This window comes from Rhinolophus hipposideros (genome assembly GCF_964194185.1).
Source record: "Rhinolophus hipposideros genome assembly, chromosome: 2".
In the NCBI taxonomy this organism is placed as follows: Eukaryota; Metazoa; Chordata; class Mammalia; order Chiroptera; family Rhinolophidae; genus Rhinolophus; species Rhinolophus hipposideros.
The window spans coordinates 46261133-46284455 of NC_138048.1; the positions used below are offsets into that span (position 1 = coordinate 46261133).

Below are 23323 nucleotides of genomic sequence, written 5' to 3' on the forward strand. Positions count from 1 at the left end.
CCTCCAACCGGAAGTTCTTTGAACTCAGGCTCCGCCGTGTGCCCCGCCTTTGTGTCTTTGCTCTGGTTGGGGTGGGACTTCCTGTCTCGTGTATTCCAAGGACCTCCAAAGTGAGGCCGGGGACTGAGGGCAGAGGTGTCAAGACCTGTGGCCACGGATTAGTTCGGGCCCAGTGCGCCGGTATTCAGCTACTCGTTCTTGCAGTTACCCTTACTGTCCTCCCACGGCGTCTCCGGGAGGCCTTGGGGCCCCGAGAACCCAAGCGTGTGTCGGTCTGCAGGTTCCGTGAGGGCCATGGAGGTGCGGCCGCCGGCGCCGCGGCGCTTCCTCTGCAGGGCGCTGGGTCCTTTCCCTCGGGTTTTTGCTGCCGAAGTTGCGGCCGCCGAAGCGAAGGCCCTTGTGGAGGACCAGAAGATGCCTTCCTACGTCCCAGAGCCCCAGTACCTGGAATCCGGATGGGACCGCCTCCGGATGCTGTTTGTCAAAGAGTAATAAAAATGCCTAGGGTCTGTGGGGAGGGGCTGCGAAGGAAGTGTCCTGCGCCCCGGCTCATCCTGGGGTGAGGGACCCCAGGAGGGTGTGGTTTGTTTTTAAATGGGGTTTGGGGTTCTTATGTTTGTACCCCAAGCTTGCATCCTAACAGTCCCATTTGGTAGTTGTGTGGACGGGACGGCTTTTAAATCGTAAGGGTGAGACTCATTAAGTCGGAGCTTTTAGGGCTATTTAGGGAAGATAGTTTTAGTGTAATACCTTGATTTTAGATAGAAGAATTGGACAGGGCTAATTGTCAGAGTTGACCTGGAACCCACATGTGCAGGATCCCACTCTGGTATTCTTTTTCGTATTTCACTTGATCCCAAACTTTGATAATTCATGACTATTAGCCCCCCTCCCCTCCAAAAAAATGGAAATTGGAGAGGTGGCAGAGAGAGTTGTAAAATTTTTATTCTGCCAAATAAGGAATACTATATAAAAAAACAGCACCTTTTGTCTCACGTTATAAAAGAAAAGATATTAGCTGGATTAACAAATAAGGATATTTCAGAATAAAGGATAATCTTTCGAATTGAACTACCTTTAATGAAGAACTCAAGATATTTCATTCATTCATTGATTCATTTCATCTATTCATTAATTACTGGGGCAAAGTTTGCCCTTTCATAAAGTACTTTATCATACTACATTGTGTTATCGAGTGGTGAAATTAATTTTGAAACTTTATTATGTTGCTGAAATAGTTGGGGCAAGGGAGTTTGCAGAATTGTATTTAATTTATTTAGATTTCATCTTTAAAGATAACGAATTAGATTTCTCATTGGTTCTTCCAATATTTACTTGAGATGCTTGTGAAAGAGCCTATGCAATATATAACAGAAGATAATTATTTTGATCGGCTTTATAAACCACAGAATGTTGGAGCTAAAAGAAATTTGAAAGATCGTCTAGTGTAACTCATTCTTCCCTCCATTATGGATGAGGCCAAGTGTCCTAGAGATTGTGATCTGGCTGCAGGTCACTTAGCAGTAGGTGACAGAACCAGAATCACAACCCCACTGTTGTTATTCAGAGTCCAGGACCTTTCCACCACTGTGCCTTCTTTCTTCTCCATCATTTATTCCTGTTTGGGCCAACCATATAATTTCTTAGAGCTCCTATTTCCATATCGTTAAAATGGAGATAAATATCACTTATGTCATAGAATTTTTCAGATGAAAAGGAGACCAAGCGTATACATCTCCTGTTTGTTAAATCTTAAGCTGTTTTTACATTTTTTCTTTCCTGAGTTCTATCATAGACCTGTATTTTCTGTAAATGTTTTTGATCTTACTCACTTTATTATAATATGCATCTAGAAAAATGTACATACATACACTGATCAATGGATTTCTTTTTTTTTTTTTTTTGTGGCCTAAAATAGTACTCCATTTTTTATTTTACCTAACTACATGTTTTCTGGTTTTTTTCTTTTTTTTTTCTCCTTTTTTCAAAAAAAAATTTATTGGGGTGACAATTGTTAGTGAAATTACATAGAATACAGGTGTACAATTCTGTATTACATCATCTATAAATCCCATTGTGTGTTCATCACCCAGAGTCAGTTCTTCCATCACCATATATTTGATCCCCCTTACCCTCATCTCCCACCTGCCACCCCCCCTTACCCTCTGGTAACCACTAAACTATTGTCTGTGTCTATGAGTTTTTGTTTCTCATTTATTTGTCTTGTTCTTTTATTATCAATGGATTTCCATAAACTAAACATAACTGTGTAACCAGCACCAAGAGACAGTTACCAACATCACTGAAGCTCCCCTCTGCCCCTTCCAGGCACTGCCTTCCTAAGAGTAACCAAACACTAGACTAATTTCTAACAGCATAGATTAGTTTTGGCTGAAATTTGAGTTACTTGTAATATAACTGCACTATTTAATTCATCAGAAGATTTCATTGGTTTTCCCCCATAATGAAAAATGTAGTCATTTTAGCATTTGGGATAATTTTGATCATACTGTCTTTTGGAAAGCAATATACGAATACTAATCCCAAACAATATTGTCTTTTTGATGTTTTAGTGAACAGCAGAGAACTTCAGAGGAACTTCAGAATATTTATAGGGCGGCTATTTCAGCAGGCATCATTGGCTGGGCATATGGGGGAATACCAGCTTTTATTCATGCTAAACAGCGCTACATTGAGCAGAGCCAAGCAGAAATTTATCATAACCGGTTTGATGCTGTGGTACGTACTGGTGTTCTAAAAGTATTTGAGGGCACAACCAATTTAGCAATTCACTTTACACTTAATCATTCAGTGAAGGTGGTGGGTTGGGAGAGTTTAGGATGTAGAGTAAAGAAACCAAGTCTATACTTAGTAACAATGGAAGTAATAATGCTAAGGTGTATATACATGGCTTGTCAGACCACTTATCTTCAGAAGGGATCACCATTATAGCTCTATTTCCTGAAAAATATTTCAAATCTGCTAAATTATCAAGGCTCCGCTGTGGCATATTTACCCCATTCATATACTCCATGGGGTATACTAGCTAATACTAAAACAATAATTAACATTTATAACTGTACAGTTTATAGAGTGCTAACTCATTTGTTATATCTTAGATCTGTTCATGAGTGCTGTTGTATTAGTGAGGGAGTTACAGCTCAGAGCGTTTTTGTTTTTTATTTAAAAATTATGTCAGACTTAAAGACATTGCAAAAGTAGTACAAAGAATTCCTATATACCTTTTACCCAGATTCTCCAAATGTTACAATTTTACCACATTTGCTTTATCATTCTTTCTCTGTATAATAGCATTATTTTTTGTGAACTGCTTGAGAGAGTTATAGACATGATGTATACTTCGGCGTATATTTCCTAAAAACAAGGACATTCTCATATGACCACAATATAATTATACAGATCAGGAAATTAACAGATAGAGTACTGTTATCTACAGACCTTAATGTAAATTTTTTCAGTCGTCCCACCAGTAGAATCTGTGGTAAAAATAAATAAATTAAAAATTTTTTATTTCTGGTCCTGGATCTAATATGGGATCAGATGTCAAATTTGACTGTCATGCTCCTCTAGTCTCCTTTAAACTGGAACAGTTTCTGTGTCTTTCTTTGACTTTCTTGACCTTCACATTTTTGAACACTGGTCCATTTATTTTGTAGAATATCCCTCAATTTGGATTTGTTTGATGTATTTTTATGATTAGATTTTAGTTACGTGTTTTAGCTGGGATACCCTAGAGTTGATGTTGGATCCTTCTCATTACATTATCGGATGTATTATATCGGATGTATTATATCGGAATTATATCGATATCATGGAAGCCCATGATACCTATTTGTCCCTTAACTAGTAATGTTTACTTTATTCACTTGGTTAAGGTGGTCTCTGCAAGGTTTATCCACTGTAAAGTTACTATTTTTTCCTCCATGTTATCTTATGGATACTTATTTGATACTTTGGGACTATGCAAATATCCTATTTTTCATCAAATTTCTATCCTCTAGTTTTAGCATTCCATTATGATTCTTGCCTGAAACAGTTTTTACTCTGGTGGTTGCCAAATGGCCATTTTCTAATTCTGTCATTCCATTTACATTTATTAGTTAGTATTTTGCTATAAGGAAGAGCTTTCACTTCCTCTCTATTTATTTATCTATCTGTGATTTATTCAGTAAGGACTCATGGATTCTTAGTCTGTAGGTTTATAATCCATTATTATCATCTTTAATTTTGATACTCAAATTGGCCTAGATGTGGACCATTGGAGCCCCTTTTAGCACACTGTGTCCTTTTGATATGTCCCAATCATTCTTTCAGCATCTTTACTTTTCAGCACAGCAAGGTGTTCCTGGGTTATATTTTACTTTTCAAGGGGAATGAACCATTTCACAAAGGAGCTCTAGTTTCTTTTAGTGAAAAATGATATTTAAGAACTAAGATCTGGTGCTATGTATGTGCATTGCTGCTGGGGTATCATGGCTTTGAGGCCCAGTTAGGCAGACAGTTAGGAAAAGTGTGTGTGTGTGTGCGTGTGTGTGTGTGTGTGTGTGATTTATATTCATATACACATTCCTACACACATCTGTATCTATTTCTATATTTGTCTACCTATTTATTAAAAGCCATGAGTTCATACTGATACCTTTCAGGGTTTTGACTTGCCCAACACCATATAATAGTTAAGGATCCAGTTTGGGATTTTTTCAGTCTTTCAAAATCCAGACTTTACCCTCACAATATTATACCAGACTTACTTTCATGGTGGCCTAGTGAAAATGGGCTGTGGAGACAGACAACCTACCGTCCAATTCTGACTTTATTCCATATTGGCTGAATGATCTTGGTTGGAAACTTCCTCTCTATGCTTTAGTTAAAACTAAAATACCTGTCTGAAGAAACTATTGTAAAGATTAAATGAGGTACTATATTAACTCAAATTTTACAAAAAAGGGGGTCAGTAAAGATTAGTTTTTTTCTTTTTCTGCTCCTTTCCTACACATCCTAGGAAGAAAAATCCTTACCCTTTATCATTTGCTCAGTTTTTCTTTTTCCCAAGATTTCTTGGAAAAAAAGAAAAAAATCGTGTCTAATACTGATTTTATATCTGTCATAGTATTTGCCATATAGATTCTCAGTTGATACTTAATTGATTTAGTACTTGGTTGACACTGGCAATTTTTAGTTCCTTTTCCATCTCCTCGATAGAATAGAATACACATGGGACTTTTGCTTAAGCTTCAATACTTCAGGAATATTTCTAGAGATTTTTTTTGTTTTTTCTATCTGTTTAGGTGTCCCTGCCTAACCCATAGCTGACATCCCCCCACCACAGTTTTAGAATAATGAGAGGATTAAGCTGCCTAGGAACCTCACAGCCTTTTTATTACCTTTAGCAATCTGCACATCGTGCTGCCATGCGAGGCTTCATCCGGTATGGCTGGCGCTGGAGCTGGAGAACTGCAGTGTTTGTGACTATATTCAAGTAAGTTCTCTCCGAATGGTGACAAAGGGTCTTGGTATTCTTTTATGAGCACATCTTTTGAGCAAGTGGGGTTGTGAAAACTGAACACCCACATGAAAGTGATTCATAATACCTTTTTCTTAAGAACTGTTACCTATCTGTGTAAAAGATTGGTCCAGTTGAAATTTTGCATTCATCAATGGAGGTCTACCAACTAGTGTCAAAATCAATACAAGGTTTCTAAATAAGAGTAATTCTATAAAACTCTTCTTTATGTTTCTATTTTTAAGTGAATATTTATTCCAGAAATGTGATTGGGTTTTGGTTCATTTATTAGAACAAGATCCACCTAGAAGCCCATAGGCATATTAGCAATCTGAAACACATTGAAGCGCCCTAGAGTAGGACCAGGGATGACAAAGTAGCCTTTTCTATACTAATGTATCTCTTTAGTGAAAGTTGAAATCAAGAAAGTAAATGGGATACGCTTTAAATTTTGTGTTTTCCTCCTCCTCCCTTCTTCCCAGCACAGTGCACACTGGTCTAAATGTATACCGAAATAAAAATGCCCTAAGCCATTTTGTCATTGCAGGAGGTAAGACATTTTTGTTCTTGTTTTTGTTTTTCAGTCTCAAATATGGTTTAGGAAATATGTAAGAACCTATAGGTCAGAGCTACCGATACCACATCTTATTCAACATTCATGCAAAATGTATGGAGAGCATTGTATTTGGGCCTTGGTATACTTGGGGAACAAAACAGAAAAGGTCTTTGAATTCATGGAGTTTTACAATATAATGTGGATAGGGAAAAAACAGATTGCTGAAAGAACCAAATAGGTGGGACAATGGGATTTAGTGTGGACAGGGTGATCAGAGAAGGAAGGCCTTTCTGACCAAGTGATATTTAAGCTGATACATGAAGAATGTAAGAGAGCAAGCCTTACAAAGATGAGTAACCTAGGCAGGGGAAACGTCAAGGGCGAAGACTCTTAGGGAAGACATTTTTTCAAAAGCAGGATAATATAGCTGGAGCATAGTGAATGAGGGAGAGTGGCTTAAGATGAGATTGGTGAGGTAAAGTAGAAAGGGGCCAGATTTTTCATGGTAAGAGTTTGGATTTTATTTTAAAACCCTATGCCTATGGTAGATATTTACAGTGAACATAAAAAAAAAAAAAAAAGTATAGCTGTCCCTCAGTATCCATGGGGGGTTTGTTCCAGGACACCACCTTCCTTAAGCTCCCCACCCCGGTCGGATGCCAAAATCCATAAATGCTCAAGTCCCTTACATAAAATGACGTAGTGTTTGCATATGGGCTACAGCAATGTGTGCCTACACATACATCACTTCATTTGCATGGATTCAGCATAGGGCTCAGCGCCTGGCAAATTCAAGTTTAGCTTTTGGGAACTTTTTGGGATTTTTTTCCCCCAAAATATTTTTTTTTTTTTTTTTTTTTTTTTTTTTTTAAGATGTAAATTTTAATACATTATTTCTTTTTTGAACTTGAACGGGAACCAGAATGAGATGATCCAGAAGATGACCTGTGGTGCCTGGGTAAAGTAGTGGTGTTCCGAGGGGTTGGCCCTGGGCTCAGGGTTGTTTAGTGTTTTCACCAATCACCTTTCGGGTGACCGTGATCTTGTTCGTCTTTTTTTTCGATCACCAGATGAAGAAGATCTAGAACGACTTCTCTTTCTGTTCCTCTCAGGAGAAGATGATGAACTTGAATAAGATCTTTTTAATATTTTTGATCCATAGTTGGTTGAGTCTACAGATGGAGGGCTTGCTGTATTAAAGTATTATTTTCAGAAATGTAGTTGAAGTTAACTGCCATATACACTCTAGCACTCACTGACTCATGTACATTCTCTCACACATAAAAACACATACTGCACATAAAATTTTTAAACTTTATTTTTATGATTTTTTTATCCCCCCTTCTTCCGCCTCTCACCCTCCACCCCACCCCACCCCACCCCACTCCAGTTCAAGCTGTTGTTTCTCAGTCTAGTTGTGTAGGACACAGCTCCCTGGCCCACGCTGGTATTATGAGCCTTGTGCTCCCCCTGGCTGAGGCAGTCAGTCGCCAGTCGTTGGTCGGCCAGCTCTTGTTCACAATCTTAGCTGTAGATGGTGCAGCTCACTGGCCCATGTGGGAATCGAACCGGCGACCTCAGTGTTAGGAGCACAGTGCTCCAACCACCTGAGCCACAGGGCCAGCCCTAAACTTTTTATTTAGAAATAATTTCAAGGTTAAAGAAAGTTGCAAAAATAAAAGTGATACAAGGAACACCATTTAATACAGAGATTCAGCTATTAATATTTTAGCCCATTTGCTCCATCACGTGTACTGTATTTGGGGTACACTCTATGTATATGTACACATGCACAGACAAACATAAATATACATGATTTAAACTTAACATTTTAACAAAAAAATTCTAAATATAAAACTAGAAATAGACGTTAATAGCACTGAAGCAGCTAGAACTTGCCCTTTTGAAACCTGAGAACATTTTTACATGGGTATTCTGTAGGTTCAAGTGCCTGTATCCAAACCAAACTCTTCCTCCCCCTAGTTCCATACTTGTTCGTGCTGTTAGGTTCTCTATCATCTACCCTATTAAATTCTAAAACTAGAAACCAAATAATGATGTAGTTCTTCCCTTTATTTCCCTCTGTCCAACCTTCTAGTCCTATCAGTTATGTTCTTGAGATGTATATGGGCTCTCTCACCTCCTCTTTGTTCCCACTGCTACTATCAGGTCTTCCCTGTTTCTAACCTTGTTTCTTTCCACCTCCACTGTTGTCTTAGTTACTTTTTTGAAATATGAATATGATTATAGTACTTTTCAGCTTGAGATTCTTCTACGGTTTCCTATCACTAATGTTGGTTCTTGATCTGGCCCCATGCATTCTTGCTCCAGCCTCTGGAATCTACTTGGATTTCTCAAACCCAGCATATCTCTTGCTTTACACGTGTTGGTCCCTCTTCTTGAATCCGTCTTCCCACTCCCATAAGTAATTTTGTTCAACTGCTACTTAACCTGTCTTTCAAGGTTCACCTTATCTGTCAGTTTCAGCTTCTCTAGAGAGTCCTCCCTAGCTCCCATTTTTCCTATCTGGAGGTCTGTTTAGGTGTCTTTACCCTGTGTTTCCATAATTCACTATAAACAGTTTTATCAAAGCACTCTGTTATAGCTGTTTACCTGTTTTGATTCCCTATTAGATGACTTACTTGAATTCAGAGAAAGTGTTTGCCTTTTATATCATAATTGTTTAACATATAGTGGAGTAGAATAACTGTCTCTTGATTAAATATAAATATTAGTAAAATAATAATAGAAAAATGTACCTGATACAATATACAATTTTATTTCAAACCAGCAACCAACATTGAACTTAATGGTATAATTCTAAAGTTATGTCTCTGAAGTCAGAATCAGGTCAAGGATGTCTCCCCTTACCATTATTATTTGGCATTGGTCTGGACATTCGTAAAAGTATATTTGACATCTCGAATGTTTGAATATGGAGCCTGGCAAATTCTCTCCCCAAAAAGTAACAATAAAACTGGACAAAATTATCAAAAACAACCACTTAAAGATGCTTTAAGTTGATCATGGTCACAACAAATTGAGAAGCATTTATTCAAGAATTTCTATTGAATCTCAGTAAGAACAATGGGAGTCAGCAGTATTTCGGCCTGGGGCTGCTCCCACCTCCTAATACCCAGCTCCATTATGTAGAAGTTCCACGAGGGCAGAGCAGACTGGGAGGACTAATAGTCCTGCTGCTTGCAGTGGCTGACCTTATTTGGAGCAGAGCACTATGCGTATAGGTGTTGCTGAAAACAATTACAGTCAGGGAAGGACACTACCACACAGCTAATCTGAGATTTTTGATACTGTTTGGGGCAAGCAATTAACTGGCAGATGAGGCAGAATTTTAACAGGGATATCCAGGGAATAAGACAGCCAAGAGAACTTTAATAAGATTCTACTAACCCCTAGAACACTGGAAAGTTGTGCACATGTGTAACTGTCCATGCACACTCAGGAGAGTCTGATGAGAGCCCTGGCAAGCTACTTATCTTTGGTTAATTGTGAGATCTTGTGAATACAGAAAGTAAAAGCCAGAAAAGATTTATAAATTGCTTAAACTTTGAATGCATTCTTCAAGCCACAGACAGATCCATTGATAAAAGGTGGAAGCCTTACTGGCTTAAGATGTTTAAGCATAACCTCTGACAAATCATTGGCTGATGCTAAGCTGGTGTGATTCCTAGGAAGCCAGACATAAAAATAAATCTGAGTAGAGACATCACTGGCTGCACTTGATAGAAAAAAATATTCTATAGAATTGGTCCAGGCAAGTCATTACATAAACAAAGAATCATAGCCATGCCCTGGGTATGGGGATGTTTCAAATCCATAGTTGCTATAATTTATTACCTAAAATGTCCAGTTTTCAACAACAACAATGAAGTCACAAGACATGCAAAAACAGCATAAAAAAAAAGCAATCATTGGGAATGTGTCTGACAGGGCCCATCTGTAAGACATGGCAGACAAAAGACTTCAAGCCATTTTTAAAGACTTAAAGTATGATGATAATGACTTGTCAAACAGAGAATACCGATAAAGATAGATATTATAGAGTAAAACGAAAATTCTAGAGTTGATAAATACAATAATGGAAATGATAAATTCACTGGAGAAGAGGAACTCAGCATCAGATTTGAGATAGCATAAGAGAATCAGTGAACTTGAAGACAGATCAATATGGATTGTGTCTTGTGAAGGGCAGCATTTAAAAAATGAAGAGAAATGGATAAAACCTAAGAGATCTATGAGACACCATCAAGAATGCCAACATATGTGTGAGGGGAGTACTTGATAGAAAGGGGAAGAAAAAGTATTTTAAGAAATTTTGGCCATAAACTTCCCAAATTTGATGAAAAACATTAATTCACATATCCAACAAACTCCCAAGAAGAATAAGCACGAAGAGATTCACATCTAGACACATAATAGTTACACTGTTGAAAGATAAAGAGAAAATCTTGAAAGCAGCAAGAAAAAAGAAATAACTCACACAAGGAATATCAAGTAAGATTAACAGCTGACTTTTCATGAGAATAGTGGAAGCCAGAAGCAGTAGATTGACAAAGTGCTGAAAAGAATAAGCTTCAATCAAGAACTATATGTAGCAAACTATCCTACAAAATTGAAGGCAAAAATAAAGACGTCAGATAAACAAAGAGAATTTGTTGATAACAGACCTGCCTTACAGAAATACTAAAGGAATTTCTTCAGGCTTAAAAGACACGATACCAGATGGTAATTGGGATCTACATGAAGAATTAAAGATCATTGATAAAGATAATTATATAAATAATTATTAAAGGCAGCATAAACATATTTTCTTATCTAAAAAACAGTTATGTAAAATAATAAAATTGAAGTGTTGGGCATATAACATTTAAAGCTACATATGACATTAATAGCACAAAAGAGAAGGAAGAACTGGAAATATATTGGAGCAAGGAAATAGTAACTTGATTCCACAGGAAGAAATGAAAAGTACTAGAAATTGTAAATATGTAGGTTAATATATATAAAATAATTTGTAAATCTATTGTTTCTCCTTTCTTTTCTTAACTGTTTTCCCCTTAACTTTAAAAAATACATATAGTTGTATAAAATAATAATAACATTGTATCGTTGTTTTGAAACATATACATAACAAATGAAAAATAATAGCACAAAGATGAGCAAAGAGTGGAGCTATATTGAAACAATGTTTCTGCATTTTACTGGAATTAAATTAGTACTGATCTGAAGTAGACTGTGATAAATTAAGATGCATAGTGTAATCCCTAAAGCAAGGAATAAGGAAGAAGCTTTTAAAAGTAGCGACAAGGTCAAAAAGGAATTAAATAAGATATATAGAAAACAAATAGCAATGGGAGACCTAAATCCAACAATAACAATAATAATATTAAATATAAATGGATTAAATATCTCCATCAATAATCAGAGATTGTCCAGCAATATTTTAAAACATTCTGCTAAATGCTGTCTATAAGAGACGTACTTTAGGTTCAAAGAAATAAAGAAGTTGAAAGTAAAAACATGGGAAAAGATATACAATGGAAACAGAAAAAGAGCTTGAGTGACTATACTAATATGACAAAATATACTTTAAGACAGAATGTTAGAGACAAAAGAGGACTTTTTTTAAAATAAATTTTTATTGGGGAACAGTATGTTTCTCCAGGGCCCATCAGCTGCAAGTCGTTGTACTACAGTCTAGTTGTGGAGGACGCAGCTCAGCTCCAAGTCCAGTTGCCGTTTTCAATTTTTAGTTGCAGGGGGCGCAGCTCACCATCCCATGTGGGAATTGAATCGGCAACTTTGTTGTTGAGAGCTGGCGCTCTAACCAACTGAGTCATTGGGCTGCCCCAATACCTTATTTTATTTCAAAAATATTTTTTAAATTTTTATTTATTTTTTTCCATTTACTACCTACTATGTAACTTACTTTTTATTGAAAGTGTCTTGCATTCATGATGGATGCTTTCAGGGTTTTGCAACAGTTTAATGTTAAAAGTTAAATTTTCTTTACATGCAAGTGGTGTAAATGGTTTTCCCCACATAGGATCACCGATTATAAAAAGATGACATACCACAAGGGTTGTCTTTTTTTAATTGAAAAGCTGTCTAGTTATATTTCCCCCTAAACCACAAACTGAATAGTAACTGAGACTCTAGCCAACATATTCAAAGCTGAGAGAATTAAAAATGCAAAAACAAGTCCTCAGATCCACTTAAGGGAGTCCTACTACATATGGGCTAACCAATACCAGTGGTGCTCCTTGACTCCAGGAAGCTGGATGACATCCTAATAATCCCCACTCAGAACATTTATCTCAAGAAGGTTTTTTTCAGCTTCCAAACTCATGAATAAAGATAATATGTTGTTAATTCTATTTCAGAAAACTTTTGCAATGCCAACTTTTAAAAGGTCACTAAACTAAAGTTAACTAGACAATAAACTAGGCAGAAATTGCTTTACAGAAAGAGGGAAAGCCCAAAATGCCACTTCCTATAGAGAACCCACAGTTCAGTTTAATTCAGAGCAAAGGAAAAAGAAAACTTTGATCATACTGGAAGAAACTCAGCCAGCCATAGCTTTGGAACCTGTACTCAAACTACACATGTAATCAGGACAACATTCTGCTAATACAATTGATTTGCTGCTGCATTTGTCTACTGTTTATTCAATATTAACAATTATAAACAGAGCAGTGCAACTAGTATTTGGAACAATCCTTACAGTGTTACAGTGTCAGGCACAATATTTCACTTCTCTTCACACCACTGGTTCTCTTTGCATACCTGGGCTTCCTCTTCTTCAGTAAAGTTGTTTTTTTTGTTTTTTTTTTAATTAAAGTTTACTGGGGTGACAATTGTTAGTAAAGTTACATAGATTTCAGGTGTATAATTCTGTATCACATCATCTATAAATCCCATTGTGTGTTCACCACCCAGAGTCAGTTCTTCCATCACCATATATTTGATCCCCCTTACCCTCATCTCCCTTCACGCCCCCCCTTACCCTCTGGTAACCACTAAACTATTGTCTGTGTCTATGAGTTTTTGTTTCTCATTTGGTTGTCTCGTTCTTTTGTTGTTTTTGGTTTATATACTACATATCAGTGAAATCATAGGGTTCTCTGCTTTTTCTGTCTGAAGTAAAGTCATTTTTGATATTGAAGGTCTTGCGAATCTCCTCAGTTTTCCAACCTTGATCATATTAGCAACAGTCTTGCATGTAACATCAAGCAAACCTTTGATGTCTAAGTAGTTTGCAGTCAGAATAAGCTCAAAAAGTGTTCCTTGGTTGTAGCATCCGCACGATGAGGGTTGTGGGGAGGGAGAAGGGCGGCGCAGGGCTAAGAAAAGACAGTAGCCATGAATAGAGTGCAAGCGGGGCCAAGGGGCTGCAGCCTCAAGGACTGGCTCCAAATCGGGCCAACACGTAGTTTTTACCAGTAAACTTCTAAAGAGGTAAAAGATTGGTAATGTCAAGATCTGTGTGTTAGTAGACTGCTGGCTGTGTTTCCAAAAGTTCCCATTGTGTTCTAGTTTGAACTTTGTCTTCACACACTGGCACATTTCCAAGGAATCCACTGAAGGGGAGAGACCGATTTAATTCCATCGGGTCTCAGTTTGCTGAGACTTCCCCTCAAAGGAACTTTTCTGATATCTCCATCAGGCCTCAGTTTGCTGAGGCACTCCCTTGTGAAATCCTGGGAAGAGCGCGAGGGAACAAATGGTTTGGCAGCTGTAAGGCAACATCTCCCCCTTTTTGTTTTTGTAGTAGGAGAAACACAGACTTGGCAGTTTCCTCATTTACCTCCCATCGGAGGGCTTGTCCACACCTGAGAACTAAACAAAATAGAATAAGAATAATTAACAAGTGCAATTGCACCCGCAAATCCTCCACCTAGGGTTTTCACCCTAGTGAGTAGATTCAAAAGAGCTAGTTCTTCCACAGCCGTGGAAAACGCCTCCTCTCCTGGGAGGAGTGGGAGCGTGGCATGAGACATTTGATCTACTTCTTGTTGTAGCTGTGGAATATCTACTGTAAGGCTGGGAGCATGTCCCTGGAGGTGATCTCGTACCTCCCACCACGGGGTCCTAGTTTGGTTGTCAGAAAAAGGAGTCACATGGTAAGTGGAAACATTCCAGTCACATTTTAAAGTAATCATGGTATGGATACTTTCTAATTGATCCCCAAGAGAAACTACAGTTGTCTCCAAATCAGCTACTCTAACACTAATTTCTTGATCAATTCTAATTTGTTGATTCCAAGCCTTACTAGCATTTTCATGCCGTCCTTGTACGAATTCGGTTGTTTGTACTGTCTGATGTAGTGCTACTCCAGAGACTGCAGCCACTGTGGCTATTGCTATAATTCCCATAATTGCTGCAATCAAAATTCCAATAAATCTTTTTTATATAAAATCTTATGAAGAAGTTGTAGAACAACATGGATAGTTGGAGAGCCTTCCCACACCCTAGGAACTTGGATTGGTATCCATAGACCCCGTCTTCTTTTTAAGATCGTAATTTGGTTTTGGGAGGGATTATAAATTGAAGAATTAAGGCATGTAAATAAACGACATTGAGGGCATTCAGCTACTTTTAAAGTTGGATTAATTGTAAACTTTCCTAATAAAAAGACAAGGAATTTTAAGACAAACTTGTAAATCAAACATTTGTGTTTTTTCAAATCTAAAGGTATCTTTTTTGTTTTTATCTTTAGTATAATTTCCTTTCCAGATCTTATTTTTTCCTAGGCTTAAAGCCACTTTCCATAAAGTTTTTTGTAATAGGCCTCGGATGGGTTTGATCATTCTTAATTGAGGTGGTGCAAGAACCTTATCCTTCCAAAAGATAGAAATATTAAATGGTGATTTAATTATTTTTGGAAAACCTTGACTGAGCAACTGTTCTCTTAGTGACTGAGGGTCAGAGCATTTTAAGCGAGAACATACACGGAATGTGATCCCATAAGGGCCCCAATCGACTACAGTGCCATGGGAATTATTAAATAACACCCGATCTAGGCTTCCCCTACATTCTTCCCAATTAATGCGGGAATGTGTATCAATCCAATTATTTTGAGGACATGGATGAAGGGGAGGAGGAAAACTATGAGTGTTTAACTCCTGTGTCTGAAATCCTTTACCAGAGATCATAAACAATTCCTCACAAGTGTCATTTCCTTCTCCCTTGGGAATTACCCAAGCTTGATCAGAGAGAGGAAGACACAGAGGGATGGGACCAATGCAAATGGGTGTAGATAAATAGCCTAGAGCTGTATGGCCAGAAAGAGTAAAATTTTGGCCTTTTTCCTCAGGAAATTCCGGACCTCTTTGATCTTCTAGTCCAGGAAAACAAGAACTATCATTAATATAAATAAGAGGAGGATCATCATTCCAAGTTACAGGTGTCAATAATGGAGGATTGGGTAAATAAGCCCAATAAGTAAAATTCTTGGCTGCAACGCCAAGTGGGGAGGCAACTTAAAACAGAGATGACCACCAACATGGACAAAAACATATTGACGTCAGTTTGGGGAACTCTCTTTTTAATCAACCTGTTTTCAGCCATGTGAGCCAACTTTTTCAGTTGCCCCCAAGTGGGAGGTTGGACACTGGTCGTCTGTGCTCTCATCTGTTGAATCACGGTTCGGACGGAGGTTGAGGGCTCTGGACGAGTGATTGATTGGGTGAGCAGGTTGGAAGGAGAGGTTGGACATCTCGATTGTTGGAGGTTCCACCGTCTCCGTGTACCCTGTGAAGGGTTTCAGCCAAGTGCGGTTTCTCTTTCGCTGGCTGCTGCTCATGGTATGGTTTAACACACCGACCAGGTATCCACAAAGGTGGTTTTTCAGGACCTGGAGAAATACAAGCAAAGCCTCGTCCCCATGTCAATAAAGTTCCTAGATGCCACTGATTGAATGTCAGAGTTTGAATGTCTTTCCACTGGATAGGCACATTTTCTAAAGGTTTTGGACTCTGGAGACTATTAAAATGTCTCTCAGCTGTAGTGCGCCCAAGGTGAGCCTTGGCATCTGAGCCAGATTAATTCAAAAATTTTAAAGTAAACATAGCTCTTGCAAATAGTATCTGCGGGGGGGGGGGGGGGGTCCCCTATTGCTCCCCTTTTTTGTTTTTGTAATTGTTTTTTCAACGTGTCATTAGCATGTTCAACAATGGCTTGACCCTGGGGGTTGTAAGGAATACCAGTGGTGTGAGTAATGTGCCATTCAGTACAGAATTTTGTAAATGTGGCACCGGTGTATGCAGGGCCATTGTCTGTTTTGATCGCTAGAGGGAGTCCCATAATTGAAAAACAGACAAACAAGTGGCGTATTGTATGGGCAGTAGTCTCGCCACTTTGAGCCGTAGCTACAAGGAAGCCAGAAGCTTTATCAATGGTGACATGTACAAAGGACAAGCGTCCGAAAGAGGGAATATGAGTTACATCCATCTGCCAAAGGGCATTAAGTACAAGACGTCTAAGATTTACTCCTTCAGGTCATTCCTGTGGAGCATTAAGAATCTGACAAATCCGACATGTTTGAACAATCTGTTGAGCTTGTTTATTAGTGATAGGAAACTGAGAGTAAAGACCACCAGCATTGGTATGGGTCAAAGAATGGAAATGTGTTGCCTCGGTAACATGGGCACTTCCTACTAATGAGTCTGCAATAGCATTACCTTGAGTCATAGGACCAGGTCATGTAGTGTGAGCTCGGATGTGGGTGATAAAGAAAGGGTGTTGATGATTTCTCACAATCTGTTGGAGTTGGGTAAATAAAATTTGAAGAGATTGATTGGAATTATTAGAAAGAGACGCCGTCTCAATACTTTGTACTGTATGAACAACATAATCAGAGTCAGAAACAATATTTAAAGGATCTGAGAAAGTTTGTAAAGCGATTAAAACTGCTACCAACTCAGCCTTTTGTGCTGAGGTACAGTTGGTGTGAATAAGTTGATGACCTTTTTTGCTGACAATTACTGCTTTACCATTATTAGATCCATCTGTAAAAACTGTAAAGCCTTGAGGAATAGGAGTCTGAGTTTTTTAGGTAAAATCCAATTAGTTTTTAGGAGAAACTGAAATAACTTATTTTTGGGGTAATGATTGTCAATTATTCCAATTATTCTGTTATGTCTAATAGCAATTTGCCAAGATTCAGAATAAATGTTTAAATGTATTATTTGTTGTTTTTTAAAGGGAAGCACTATTTTACTGGGTTCTTGTCCATTTAAATGAAGTATCCTAGTGCGACTTCGTGATATGAGTTCTGAAATTAACTCTATATAACTCAGAAGTGACTTAACAAAGTTGTTAGACAGAAAAAGCCACTCTACCAAGTTATTTTGTTGAACAATTACCAATGCAGGTGAATGTGGAGTAGGGAAAATTAACATTTGTAAAGGCATGGAAGGATCAATGCATTGAACTTGAGCGTCTTGAATTCTCTTTTCAACCAATTCTAACTCTTTGTTGGCCTGAGGAGTTAGGGTACAGGGACTGTCTAGTTGAGGGGGGCCCCACAAAAGACCAAATAAATTACTGAGAGCATAGGTGGGTATACCCAGAGTGGGACTTACTCAATTAATATCTCCTAACAATTTTTGTAAATCAAAGTAGAAATTTGATCTCTTCTAATTTGAACTTTCTGGGGTTTGATAGACTGACGGTCCACAATTGTTCCTAAATATTGGACCGGTGTTGTAGTTTGAATTTTATTTGGAGCAGTGTAGAGTCCAGCCAAGTCAAGTTGTTTTTTAAGTAATTCAAAGCATGCTGCTAAAAGCTCTATAGAAGATGCAGCACACAGAATATCATCCATATAATGAATAATCTTGGAAATTAGTTCTTACAGGTTGTAATGCTCTGGCTACAAAAAGCTGACAAATTGTAGGGCTATTAAGCATTCCTTGTGGGAGGACTTTCCATTGAAATCTCTTTATAGGTTCCTTATTGTTAATTGAAGGAACAGAAAAAGCAAATCGAGAACAATCTTAAGGATGTAAAGGGATTGTATAGAAACAATCTTGTAAATCAATAACTATTAAAGGACAATTTTTTTGGAATCATAGAAGGTCGTGGGAGCCCAGGCTTTAAGTACCCATGGGCTCAATTATAGCATTGATAGCTCACAGATCTGTGAGCATTCACCATTTTCCTGATTTTTTCTTAATAACAAACACAGGAGAATTCCAAGAACTAGTAGAAGGCTCTATATGATCTTGTTCTAACTGAATCTGTACTAGCTCTGTTAATGCCTCTAATTTTTCCTTAGAGAGGGGCCACTGTTCTATCCATAGAGGCTTATTGTTCATCCATTTAAGGGCTACCAGAGTCCGTAACTATTCAACAATGGCCCCTATAAAAAAGGTTTTTGTGTTTTTGTCAAACAAATATCCCAATCCTGTTCGTCCTTGGGGGTTGAATTGGCTGAGTAATTCCATGATTAAATTTTCCTAAACCTTTTTCTGTTTGATATCCCATTCGACTCATAATTTGTTGACTCTGAGGACTGTATTGTCCAGGTGGTAGCCAAGTTTCTGCCTTCCATTGTGTAAGTAGATCTCAGCCCCACAAATTAACTGGAATGTCTGCAACATAGGGCTGTAAAAATCCTTTTTGTCCCTTTGGCCCAAGGCAGGGAAGAATTGCAGACACTTTGGCATAAACCCGAGGTTTGGCCCACCCTAATTGATCTTGGGTGTTTTCCCAATGGGGACTCCCTAGCAGTTGATCTTTGACAAGAGCTATATTGTGAGCCTGATTAAGTCTAGCTTGGGTTTCAGCACCATCAATCCACCAAATTTTGAATTGTAAAAACCGAGATGAGGAAAGACAAGTCTTGGCCAGTGTGTTCCAATCTGTGGGAATTAATCGACTGCCATCAGCTGCACTCCGTATAAGACCCATGGTGTAAGGAGAAGTAGGTTCCTATTGAGTCAGAGCCTCTTTGAGCTCTTTTAGAAGTTTAAACAAAAATGGCTCATGTAAAAGTTCTTGAACAATACTGGGGTGATCTGGATCCTCGTCAGGTGTTATATGTTCACGAATGACAACAGAAAAGGTAAATGCCTCTAAATCTCTTTCCAGTCTAGCCTGTCTCATACGTTTTTCTACTACAGACAGAGGCGCGTGAGAGCCTCCTGAAGGAGGGGGAGGTGCGCTTGGTGGAGAGAAAAGGATTAGTATTTTTCGCAAGCTGCAAGGGTGAATCTAATTTATCTGCTGTAAAAACAGGCGATATTAGCAAGTCAAGCAAAGGGGCTGAGGGAGGAGGACAGTCCTCCAATGGTGGGTATAATGACTTGGGAATTACGGTGGGAGCTTCTAGAGACCCTTCCCCCTTTTCCTCAGATTCCTGTACCTTTCCTTTTTCTCCTTTATCTTCCTCATCAGTTTGTAAACGTTCTAAAACTGACTGGATTAATTTCCACATATCCCAGATGGTTACTGGGAAAGAAACTCCTTTATCATATAATCCACGGAGTTCCATACCAACTTTTTCCCATGTTTTTAAATCTAACGTCCCTAAGTTTGGGAACCAAGGCCAATAAGTTTCAATTACTTTGAGAAGCTCCTCTAATTTCTGATCTGACACTTGAGCTCCTCTAGCCTTAAGAAGGTGTTTAAGCAAACAAATATAAGACCTATATTGGCTATTAACATTCCCTATTATGTATAGAGAAAAGGACAGAAAGACTTTCACTCCAAACGGAGTCAGATGCCAGTCTGGCCGCGTCCCTGGCGGGACTTTAAGGTCGGTTTTTGGCTAAGGTGAACCCGTATAAACCCTGGGCTCGGTAAACGCTGTCAGGCACTGAATCACCGGTTTGCCTTATGCCTTATGACCTTATGACCTTTGCCTTATGACGGAACCGCAGATTAGGGCCCACACAAGCTCCATAGCTGTAGCCGTAGAATTATAAATACACACTCACACGTTCACTCTCTTGCACAAAGAAAGAGAAAAATTCCCCATTTACCTTGGTTAAATTCTCTGAGAGTTACCGTACTTTCTTCCAGTAGTTGTCGCAACCTCTCCCGGGTCCCCACGTTGTAAAACCTCTTTGAATTTCGACTCAAAGTCGACCTTCCTTCTCGAGCCCCACAAGTGAATCCCAAAATCGGGAGCCCCAGAATCGGTTGCCCCAGAATCGGTTGCCCCATGTTGGGCGCCAGATGTTGCATCTAGCACGAGGAGGGTTGTGGGGAGGGAGAAGGGCGGCGCAGGGCTAAGAAAAGACAGTAGCCAGGAATAGAATGCAAGCGCGGGGCCAAGGGGATCAGCCTCAGGGACTGACCTCCGAATCGGGCCAACGCGTAGTTTTTATTGGTATGTCTAAAAAGGTAAAAAAAAGTCTTGAGGTCAACAGACCTCAAGATCTGTGTGTTAGTAGCCTGCTGGCTGTCTTTCCAAAAGTTCCCATTGTGTTCCAGCTTGTACTTTGCTTTCACACACACGCACATCTCCAAGGAATCCATTGAAGGGGAGGGAAAAATATAATTCCATCGCGTCTCAGTTTGCTGAGACTTCCCCTCAAAGGAGCTTTTCTGATATCTCCATCAGGCCTCAGTTTGCTGAGGCACTCCCTTGTGAAATCCTGGGAAGAGCGCGGGGGAACAAATGGTTTGGCAGCTGTAAGGCAACAGTTGCTCGACTTTGAGGAATTCTTGGTCCCAAACAGGGATATCATCTGTGCTTTTCTTGGTTCTCTTCCTCAGGAGGTGGAGGGTTATCCTTGGGGTTGCCCACTGAATGACCTTTTTAAATATTGCTGCATTAACATTCGGTAGAGGAACTGGGTCATCATCGCCTTCATCATCCATTCCAAAATCTTCCAACATGGTTTTGATAGTCACAGATTGTTTGGCAATTTCAACATCAATTTCAGATATCTCTCCATCAGAACTCTGCAAGTTAATTGAAGGCATGAAGCTCAGTCTCAAGGAGACAGTGGTCCATAAGCTGACGAGAGCAGGGCGACGTCAGCACACACAGGAAGGAAAAAAGAGAACAAGGCCACTCCTCAATACCTGTATTTTAAAAGAAGAAAGATATCAAATGAATAATCTAGCTTCCACCCTTAAAAACTAGAAAATGAAAAGCAAAATCTAAAGTAAGCAGACAGAAGAAAATAATAGAATTAGAGAAAACTCAATGAAATTGAAAGAAAACAATAGAGAAAATCAATGAAACCAAAAGTTGGTTCTTCGAAAAGATCAACAAAGTAGACAATTCTTTGGCAAGACCAAACGAGAAATAAAAGGGCACAAATTACTGAAATTCACTCAAGAAGAAATAGAAAAATCTAAATAGCCCTATAACAAATTAATAAACTAAATAATTAATTTTAAAATCTTTTTACAAAGAAAAGCTCAGGACCAAATGGCTTCCCTGGCCATTTGAGAAGTTTCTTTCACAAACTCTTCCAGAAAATAGAGGAAGACTTCCCAACTTATTCTATTAGGCTAGTATTATCCTGTTACCAAAGCCAGATGAAGATAACAAATGAAACAATAGAACACTGTCCCTCAAGAGTATATACACAAAAACCCTTAACAAAATAGTAGTGAACAAAATCCAGCAACAAATAAGGATTATACACCATGACCAAGTGGAATTTATCCAAGGAATTCCAGGTTAGTGTAAAAGAAAAAACATTTGACGAAAATCTAAGATTCATGATAAAAACTCTCAATTAGGAATGAAAGGGAACTTCTTTAACCTGAAAAAGATCATCTATGAAAAATCTACAGCTAATGTCATATTTAAAATGGTGAAAGACTGAAATGATTTTCTCCTAATACTAAGAACGAGGCAAAGATGTATACACTTGTATTCAAGCATATGCTTGATATGAATACACCTGTATTTGGCATTATACCGGAAGCTTTAGCTAGTGCATTCAGGCAACAAAAAGAAAAAGCATCCAAACTGAAAAAGAAGTCAACTGTCTTTATTCAATGAAAACATGATCTGGTGTAATAAAGAGTCTGACTATTTTTGACGTTTGGCTGCCAACAGCTTCTAAATCCCACCACTCCTCCTTCCCTCTCTTCCCCCCTTTTTTAAATAGCCTTTAGTTTTTAAAACAGTTTTAGGTTCATAGCAAAATTGGGCAGAAGATACAAAGATTTTCCATATACTTTCTCCCCTCCCACATATACATAGCCTCTTCCACTATCAACATCCCTCACCAGAACGATACATTTGTGACAATTGAAGAACCTACATTGACACATCATTATCATCCAAAGTCCGTAGTTTATCTTAGGGTTCACTCTTGGTGTTGTACATTCTATGGTTTTGGACAAATGTATGATGATATATATCCATCATCATGGTATCGTAAAGAGTATTTTCACTGGCCTAAAAAGCTGTGCTCTGCCTATTTATCCCCCCACTGCACCCTGCCCCTGCAACCACTAATCTTTTTACTGTCTCCATAATTATGCCTTTTTCAGAATGTTATCTAGTACGAATCATGCAGTATGTAGCTTTTTCAAATTGTCTTTCACTTAATAATCCACATTTAAGGTTCCTCATGTCTTTTCATGAGTTGACAGCTCATTTCTTTTTAGCACTGAATCATATTCCATTGTCTTGACGTTCCACAGTTTATGTCTCCATACCTACTGAAGGACATCTTGGTTGATCCCAAACTTTGACAATTATGAACAAAGCTTCTGTAAACATCTGTGTGTAGATTTTTGTGTGGACATAAGTTTTTAACTCTTTTGGGTAAATACTACGGAGTGTGATTGCTAGACTTATGGTAAGAGTATGTTTAGTTTTATAAGAAACCTTCCAAACTGTCAGTGTGGCTGTACCATTTTGCATTTCCACCAGGAATGAATGAGTTTCTGCGGTGTCAGTGTCCCAGATTTTGGCTATTGTAATAGGTTTTTTAAAAAATGTTTTATTTGGAAGAAGAGACTCAGAAAAAAAAAAAAGACCAAATTTATTACTGTCTCTGAGTAATGAAATTAAAGGTGATTTTTGTTCTTGTTAAACATTTTAGAAAACGTAAAAAAATGAATATATAGTACTTAAATTAAAAATATAAACTTGAGATGTTATGTTTTTTCTTTTAAATGTTACTACCTGAGATGGCATTTGTTGTGTTGTGCATACCGTAGTAAAAGAAGAAAATGAATGACCATCATGGATGTAGAGTCCCAGTGGGAGGGAAAGGGGACCCATGCACCCGCCGCTA

General features: G+C 38.4%; 2 protein-coding genes and 1 pseudogene across 4 annotated transcripts in view; 1 reads left to right on the forward strand and 2 right to left on the reverse strand.

The window, feature by feature from the left end:
* The first annotated feature begins 40 nt into the window (after window positions 1-40).
* The window catches only part of TIMMDC1 (translocase of inner mitochondrial membrane domain containing 1), a 35975-nt gene continuing 12692 nt past the window's right edge, over window positions 41-23323 (forward strand). Inside the window, exons 1-4 of one of the 2 annotated variants that reach the window (XM_081030238.1) lie at window positions 41-488; window positions 2574-2739; window positions 5412-5500; window positions 6007-6074. In XM_081030238.1, coding sequence (XP_080886364.1) covers window positions 295-488; window positions 2574-2739; window positions 5412-5500; window positions 6007-6074 — 517 coding nt within the window. In that variant the 5' untranslated portion in view covers window positions 41-294. The remainder of the gene's footprint in view (window positions 489-2573; window positions 2740-5411; window positions 5501-6006; window positions 6075-23323) is intronic. The other variant, XR_013992077.1, reaches the window with a different exon arrangement.
* Window positions 12852-21038, reverse strand: LOC308489331 (S-phase kinase-associated protein 1-like; annotated as a pseudogene). Its single transcript has 3 exons — window positions 20729-21038; window positions 13239-13387; window positions 12852-12901 (listed from the first exon to the last, which is right to left on the reverse strand). The product of its transcript is annotated as an S-phase kinase-associated protein 1-like (transcript).
* The window catches only part of CD80 (CD80 molecule), a 37425-nt gene continuing 34465 nt past the window's right edge, over window positions 20364-23323 (reverse strand). The window contains exon 9 of the mRNA XM_081030229.1: window positions 20364-21140. The gene's annotated coding sequence lies outside the window, so the exon portion shown is untranslated. The remainder of the gene's footprint in view (window positions 21141-23323) is intronic.